This window comes from Cricetulus griseus (assembly GCF_003668045.3).
Source record: "Cricetulus griseus strain 17A/GY chromosome 1 unlocalized genomic scaffold, alternate assembly CriGri-PICRH-1.0 chr1_1, whole genome shotgun sequence".
Taxonomy (NCBI): domain Eukaryota; kingdom Metazoa; phylum Chordata; class Mammalia; order Rodentia; family Cricetidae; genus Cricetulus; species Cricetulus griseus.
In genome coordinates, this window is record NW_023276807.1 from 126,061,365 (window position 1) to 126,070,364 (window position 9,000).

At 37.7% G+C, this 9,000-nt stretch overlaps 1 protein-coding gene across 1 annotated transcript; it reads left to right on the forward strand.

Annotated features, from left to right (window-relative positions):
• Positions 1-6,624: 6,624 nt before the first annotated feature.
• On the forward strand, positions 6,625-8,657 carry LOC100759556 (heat shock cognate 71 kDa protein-like). Its single transcript, XM_035452889.1, is given in 4 exon segments — positions 6,625-7,025; positions 7,027-7,317; positions 7,319-8,542; positions 8,544-8,657. Coding segments are annotated over 4 exon segments (1,941 nt in total). The 5' UTR covers positions 6,625-6,668; the 3' UTR covers positions 8,613-8,657.
• The last annotated feature ends 343 nt before the right edge of the window (positions 8,658-9,000 follow it).

Genomic DNA, 9,000 nt, shown 5'->3' on the forward strand with positions numbered 1-9,000 from the left:
TTTTCCACTGCCTAGCCCTGCCTATTCCATGGCGTCATATAGGGTGACGAGTCATGCACCTATCCCAGCTGTACACGCATCGCTCAGAGTTTGTGAGCCTTTATTAGGGGACGGGATTCTTGGCTCAGGGTCTCCGCTTTTGTAAGCTTATGCTCTCTCTCTCTCAAGATGCATAAAGCTTTACTGCAGAAGGATCCGAGTGTCCTGTGTTGTTCTTGCCGGCAAGATAATCGCGCGGGACAACCTCATGCACAACAAAGCTGAGAAACTTAAGAACAGAAACTGAGTTTTTCAAGAGATGAGTTGTAGAATGTTAGATTGTTTTTGTTTATGTTTTGAAGATTAGTCTGTCAAATAATCATAGAGGAGAACCTACTCCTGCAAGTTTCCTAAACCAATAAAATTTGTTTTCAGAACACTTAATTTTATGTGCATAGGTAGATGGAGGTCATACCCATAATTAAAGACACGTTTTTTGTTTTGTTTTGTTTTCAGCAGGAGGAGACTACTGAAGAAATTCATGGTTTGCGAAAATGTAGCAAATGACAGAACATGGCATGGCCAGGCCCAACCAAAACATCTACAACACAGCTCCTGCACCCAAATCTCAGGTAATGTAATGGAACACTGGGCAGAAAGATTGTTAAAGTCAGAGGAGCAGGAGGTCTGCTGTGAGATTGTGTGTTTTAATTACAGGTGTGTTACACCTATAAGATCACAACAACATAGCTGCCTAAACAAGACCTGAACAATTACACCAGTTGACATCCCAAGAAATGGGGCAAATCTCATGGAATTTTGTGCTTGAAGAGCTACAAGAAAGGGACATCTATTGAGGGAGAGCAGTAGTCTTTGCCAGGGGTGATCCCTGAATTTGTGGTCAATTACAGTGATCAGCCCTGGGAATATTGATATTCTGTCAGCACTGAAATGACTCCAGAAATTGTTATTTATATTTTGATTTGTTTATAGCAAATGTGATGGCAATGATTGGAGGAGGGCCTGAATGTGGGTAGGAGTTTGAAGAGTGGCATGGGAGGAGATTATAGTCAAGCATCAGTATTACTGTTAACCTTATATGTCTGTTGTATTTGCTGTTAAATATATGTAATGATTTGCTTAAACCAAAATTTACTGTATCTGCATTGTATTTGGAAGAGTCACCCACCCTGCTGAAAAGGCAAGCGGAGCCTAATTAAGATTGTCACAAAATTGTATTAGAAGTTTAGAAACACTTTCAGTTACAGAAAACAATGCCCCAAGGGTTTAAAATGAAGATAAGTGACTATTGTCACATTTGTTTGCGGAGCAGATTTTATTAGTCAGCCTACACATCCCACATGGCACCAAGGGACAGGACAGCCTCGAGCAATAAAAGTGGTTGCAGACAAACATCCTCAGACAATGCCTCCAGAGTGAAGGGATTAAAAGTATGTGCCACTTCACTACATTGAATATAGCTACCGGTTTTCTTTGTCGTAATATTAAAATACTTTCTTTAAAGAAAGTAAAAGATTACTCATTGTTGTTGGTTATTTTTACTCTTTTTTGTTTTTTTTTGGGGGGGCACTACCCAGCTCCCAAATAAATACACGCAGAGTATTATTCTTTCTTAAATGTCCAGCAAGTTTTTCTTAAAGTACCTCATCTAACTTTTGCCTCTGGACTTTTACCATTCTCTATTTTTGCTGTATCTTTTCTTTCCTTCTTCCCCTGTGGCTTGTTATGTAGCTGGGTGGCTGGCCCCTGATATAATCCTTCTTTTCTTGTTCCTCCCCATTTCTCTTCCCAGATTGTTCCTCTGCTCCACTCTTTGTCTGCCAGCCCTGCCTCTCCTTTCTCCTCCCTCTCTATTGACCATTCTGCTCTTTATTAGATCAATCAGGTGTTTTATAAAGGCAAAGTAACACAGCTTCATAGAGTTAAACAAATGTAACATAAAAGAATGCAGCACAGCTTTGCATCATTAAACAAATGTTCCACAGCATGAAGAAATGTAACACATTTTAAACTAACATTCTACAACAACTCATCTCTTGAAAAACTCAGTTTCTGTTCTTAAGATTGTCAACTGAGCTAGGCTTTGGTGGCCCATGCCTTTAATCCCAGCACTCAGCAGGCAGAGGCAGGCAGATCTCTGTGAGTTTCGAGGCCAGCCTGGTCTCCAGAGTGAGTGCCAGGATAGGCTCCAAAGCTACACAGAGAAACCCTGTCTCGAAAAACCAAAAAGATTGTCAACTGATTGGTTGAGGCTGTATTACATAATCGAGGACAATCCACTGATACTGATATCTATTGTGCACATAGCACACTGTAAGCTATAGCCACATGGAAAAAAAATGTATCTATTCTGTCAACAATCAGGTTCAGATTATACTTTGAAGTCAACACTAGCCTCAGTGCTTAAGTATTTGCTGAAAGATTCTGATGTTTGATGTTGATACTAGATGTTTTCCCTGTCAAGAATAACCAACATGTGATAGCTAAAACTGATATTTGAAATGAAAAAGAATGAAATATTGCAATCTTTATAGAAATCTGACCATTTTCCTTTTCATCTGGAATGGCTCTGTGAAATTACAATACTGCCAAAGTATTCTTGGCTTTTGGAAAAGTAGTGATATTGTCAAATTATGCCCCAAAGCCGAAGGTCTGGTATATTTCTGTTTCAATATCAAATACAGTACAGTGCAGGAAGCACAGCACTTAGCTATGATTTCACAATGATCAAATCCTAAATTTGGCACATAGAAGACACTGGTGATAATGTATTATCCAAGCTTTTAGAAATACAATGTGACTTAGCAAAAACTCCTTTTTTTTAAGGACAGAGAATTTCATTTGAAGGAGCCCTATCACTGACCACTCCGCAGATTGGCTTTAAAAGTGTATAAATATATAACATCGCAGTGATTAATCACATGTGTAGATAAAAATGTTACATACAATTTTGTTATTACGTCAATAGATCTGCCATAATTCCTGAAATCCTAATTAGTCCAAGTCACAGGTAAGTGTGAGAGCATCTATGGAATGATTATTTCTAGAAAACATGGTGTGTGTTGATTTAAATAAGTTACTGATCAATATAGAATCAAAAGAGAAGCTAATAAAAGAATCAACACAAGATAAAAAAGCCGTAAAAAAAGGTATTTGTAGAACTCAGGTTTCTTTAGGCTCCAAAGCTACACAGAGAAACCCTGTCTCGAAAACCAAAAAAATAAATAAACAAATAAAAGAGAACTCAGGTTTTTTTAACTGAAGCACTATGTCATGAAATTAATTTTTATTAACTAAGTCTGAGCTAATATTTTTACTAATAGAATAATTAATACTAGAAGGCTAATGTAACAGCACCAGACAACAGCAGAAGTAATGACTCAAAAGTGAGTGGCTGTCTAACATTCTCTGTACCATCTCCATGTTGCCTAATTTGAACACACTAAATGTCTATATTTAGAAAGATTTTAGAGGGAAGAGTTGTTTTTGTGCTTTCCAATGTTCATTTTCAACGTGGAGTGAAAACAAAATATAGATTTTATCACAATGGTGGAAGGATGTATTTTTATGTAACATCAATTCATGTATTTCTTTTTCACATGATAAAGCCAATTTTCACAAGGAGATTATTAACTTTTAGCCAACAGCCAAGATTCCTGGCGTCCTGACACATCCTAGCCTCACGAGCATGATGAAAGGAGCCTAGAGATAAGCTCATTGCAAGGACTAGACTGAAGAGCTCTCCATTTCTTTCTCCCTTGCTGTAGATGTATGAATAATGCATTTTCGGTCAGAATTTTGCTTGCATAAAGAAAATCTTATTGCAAGGCCTTGGAATTTTGTTTCCTTACTACTGTTGAAAAAATATTCATGGTGTCTTCAATCACTTCACATTATTATTATTATTATTATTATTATTATTATTATTATTATTGTTACAATGATGATGATGTTGATGATGATTTTATGTTCCACAAAAGGAGATTAGCAAGGAAAGTGGTCAGTTTTTCCAGTTTTGAATGAATGCTGTTTCCACGGAAGCAGAGTAGTAGAGACTCCATGCATCTGCATATTTTGAATTTCTTTTATGTACATTTTGAACCTTGCTGTAGAACGAAATAACACATATATAGAGCTCAGAGTGTCCTTTTTGTGAAATTTCAGAAAACCAATTTGAATTACACATGTTGAGCTTGCTAGCATTGGCTGCTTGCCTCAGGGAACTATTGTTGGAAGACAACTTAAAACATTGACTCTAAACAGTCATGGTCTCTTTGGATAGGAGATAGTTTATACATCAAAATGTGTTCATTTTAAAGTTTAGAGTAAAATAGCAATAATTCTGAGATCATGCTTTCTTAAAATGATTCTTGTATTTGACTGAAGAAAAGCTATTTGCAGCATCTGATATATACTGGGGAATTACATTGTTTCCTTTTTTTCTTTTTTATTGTGTACTTGTTAATCTATTTCCAAAGGTATTATGCTAATTATAACACCACTCTTCACATTCAGAATCCAAATTGCACATTTTCAAGTTTTCTTTTTTTTTTTAAATTGTAATCTGTTAATTACTTGTTTAATGGTGTGTGTAATTACCTACTTTAAGTTAGGAAACTGTTTCCATTTCAAAAAGAGAAACCTATTTTAGAAATGAAAGAATATAAATGTAATCCTTTCTGATACAGAATATAATTCTTTACTTCCCTTAATGGTTCTAAATGAGAAAATGAGATTGAAAAACAACTCTTTCCCTCCTCTTTATGTCTCTGTGCAAACCACATAAAACATAGGTGAAGTTTCTAACAAAGATAACAGGTTTCATTTAGCAACACATTTTCAGTGTAATTTTACACTCCATTCACGCCATTCAAACAAGTAATCTCCAGAGAGGGAATAGAACATATTTATTAATTAGATACATTGTAAACGTGTCTTTTTCTTTCAAATACCTGTCTGGATCACAAGGCAATATTAAGGAAGATTATATGAGAAAAAAGATTTAAGAAGTGTGGAGCAGTGGATGAAATGCAATGAACAATAAATAATTAATTGAGGTTTTAGGTTTACACATGGTTTGTCTGGTTTAGAGTGATGGTATAATTATATTAAGTTGACAACAAAAATATAAGTTATAAGCAGAATGCCCCTGTGCCATAAATATGATTTTTAGATAGAAATTAAAATTGGTGATTGCTACTCAATCAAGGACCTGTAAAAGCTCCATTCTTTAGGCCATTTTCTTCAAACTATTACATGACAATATTTAGAATTATAAACTAATCAGCTCATGAAGGAGATATAGACATAATATTTTGATGACTTTCTTTGGGTGGTATATGGAAGCAAATTTGGGAGTTAATGAGAAGTCTTGAGTGTGAAATGTCTAGATGTTAGAAGTGAAGAATTGATATTGTTGGTTTCTTTCTGTTCATGAAAATAATTGATAACCTGCAAGCAATTGGTGGAAAACCTGTCAAGGTGGAGTGATAGAATCCAAAGGGGAAGAAATACCAAATTAGGGAAGCTGAATTTATTTCCTTATTATAACAGGATTAGAGCTAACAAATATTACTACAGATAGGGTTTTCAGATCTATGGTTACAAGTGAACAGCTTAAAGTAATTTGAAAGTGTATGTACTCCAGAAAAATGGCTGAATCTTAGTATGAACTTTGAGGTTTGTGACATTTTTCTCATTGCTGCTTTCTCCTTTCAAGCTCTACTGTTGCCTCCATAGCTTGAATGTATGTCCTCATTCTCAGAAGATTGTCCTATGTGTGGTGATTCCCTGTAAAACTCTGTACTAGTTAAACACATCAAAGATAGTCTCAAGAGCATTAGAAATTCTTAGTGTCAAATTAAGAAAAGAAAATTGAACACTTCCTCTTGAATTAATTTGACCAAGAGTGAGCTAATGTTTGAATTCTACACTTCTCTCTCTTTATCTTCCATCTGTATGTAGTTTACTGTTTCTCTGTTGTCTGTATTTTGTCTGTTGTATGTATCTGATCTCTCCTTATGGGCTCTGTATATACCTATGCCTGCCTAATATCTAAATGTCCTTATAAATGGTTTTGCTTTGCATTTATTTAAAGCAAAGAAAACATCACATAGGGATAGAATAAGTGATACTTAACAGAAATATTCAACAGAGCTATTGAATTAAGTTATTTACTCCAACTAACTTCAAGGCTCTCAGTGGTACAAAACTCCATTATCAAAAAAAAGATGTGTATGTTGTTTCTAACACTTATTGTGAATAGATGTAGAAAGTAGCTTTTGATCTGTTTGCTATTTCCAACAAATAATTAAAACAATTCACAAACATATTATATATATATGCATTGTTTCTGATTCTGGGATATAGGATAATACATAATTTAAGGTTAAAACTACACAAAAGCTTAGGTTGTAAAAGCTGAAAGCTGATTACATGCGAAATGCAATACAGGTAAGATTTTTTTGCTACAATGTTCTATGAATGATAAGTTAAATAAAGAGGTTGAATACACAGCAGGAGGCCAGGCTGCCTTAAATCACCTCAAGGAGGTCAATGGGCTGTGAGACCCTACAAAAGTTTCAGTCTCGCTCATTGAACGCGGAGGCAGCGTGCGAGGTTTTGTGTGGTCTCGTCGCCAGCACAGCCGGGCCTACAGGCAAGCAACCATGTCTAAGGGATCTGCAGTTGGTATTGATCTTGGCACCACCTACTCCTGTGTGGGTGTCTTCCAGCATGGAAAAGTGGAGATAATTGCCAATGACCAGGGTAACCGAACCACGCCAAGCTATGTTGCTTTTACTGACACAGAACAATTAATTGGGGATGCGGCTAAGAATCAGGTTGCAATGAACCCCACCAACACAGTTTTTGATGCCAAACGCCTGATCGGACGTAAGTTTGATGATGCTGTTGTTCAGTCTGATATGAAGCACTGGCCCTTCATGGTGATGAACGATGCAGGCAGGCCCAAGGTCCAAGTAGAATACAAAGGAGAGGCAAAAAGTTTCTACCCAGAGGAGGTTGTCCTTTATGGTTCTGACCAAGATGAAGGAAATTGCAGAAGCCTATCTCGGGAAGACTGTTACCAATGCTATGGTCACAGTGCCGGCCTACTTCAATGATTCTCAGCGACAGGCTACAAAAGATGCTGGAACTATTGCTGGCCTGAATGTCCTGAGAATTATCAATGAACCAACTGCTGCTGCTATTGCTTATGGGCTAGATAAGAAGGTTGGAGCTGAAAGGAATGTGCTCATTTTTGACTTGGGAGGTGGTACTTTTGATGTGTCTATCTTCACTATTGAGGATGGAATTTTTTGAAGTCAAATCAACAGCTGGAGACACCCACTTGGGTGGAGAAGACTTTGATAACAGAATGGTCAACCATTTCATTGCTGAGTTTAAGCGAAAGCACAAGAAGGACGTCAGCGAGAACAAGAGAGCTGTCAGGCGTCTGTGTACTGCCTGTGAACGGGCAAAGTGCACCCTCTCCTCCAGCACCCAGGCCAGTATTGAGATTGATTCTCTCTATGAGGGAATTGATTTCTATACCTCCATTCCCCATGCTCGATTCGAAGAATTGAATGTTGACCTGTTCGGAGGCACTCTGGACCCTGTAGAGAAGGCCCTTCGAGATGCTAAACTAGACAAGTCACAGATCCATGACATTGTCTTGGTGGGTGGTTCCACCAGAATCCCCAAGATTCAGAAGATTCTGCAAGACTTCTTCAATGGAAAAGAACTGAATAAGAGCATTAACTCCGATGAAGCTGTTGCTTATGGTGCAGCTGTCCAGGAGGCCATTCTATCTGGAGACAAGTCTGAGAATGTTCAGGATTTGTTGCTCTTGGATGTCACTCCTCTTTCCCTTGGCATTGAAACTGCTGGTGGAGTCATGACTGTCCTCATCAAGCGCAATACCACCATCCCTACCAAGCAGACACAGACTTTCACTACCTATTCCGACAATCAGCCTGGTGTGCTCATTCAGGTCTATGAAGGCGAAAGGGCCATGACCAAGGATAACAACCTGCTTGGAAAGTTTGAACTTACAGGCATCCCTCCAGCACCCCGTGGTGTTCCTCAGATTGAAGTCACTTTTGACATTGTTGCCAATGGCATCCTCAATGTCTCTGCTGTAGATAAGAGCACAGGCAAGGAGAACAAGATCATTATCACCAATGATACGGGCCGCTTGAGCAAGGAGGATATTGAACACATTGTCCAGGAAGCTGAGAAGTACAAAGCTGAAGATGAGAAGCAGAGACATAAGGTTTCCTCCAAGAATTCACTGGAGTCCTGTGCTTTCAACATGAAAGCAACAATTGAAGATGAGAAACTTCAAGGCAGGATCAATGATGAGGACAAACAGAAGATTCTAGACAAGTGTAATGAAATCATCAGTTGGCTGGGTAAGAATCAGACTGCAGAGAAGGAAGAATTTGAACACCAGCAGAAAGAACTGGAGAAAGTCTGCAACCCCATCATTATCAAGCTGTACCAGAGTGCTGGTGGCATGCTTGGAGGAATTGCCCCGGGGCTTCCCTGGTGGTGTAGCTCCTCCATCTGGTGGTGCTTCTTCAGGGCCTACCATTGAAGAGGTGGATTAAGTCAGTCCAAGTAGAGGTGTAGCATTGTTCCACAGGGAAACATTTGAAGGACCCAAATTTAGCAAAGTTTCATGGCAGTTTTTAAATTTAAACTGCTAACAATAAATTACTGGGCATTCTCAATACTTGAACATGGAACATGTACACAGAGGAAATAAAACATAGCACTTTATAAGCACTGTATCCTAAGTGGAAAATGCAATGTCTAATATGGTGGAAAATGGAATGTCTAAATAAAACTATTTAAATTGGCACCAAAAAAAAGTTTCAATCTCTTAGGATAGATAAAATAGATAAAATATTTTCTTAAAAATATATCATGGCAATCTCCTAAAGTTTTCTTTATTTTAACTGTATTTCTATTTGTCTAACATGAAAAGCCCTTTTA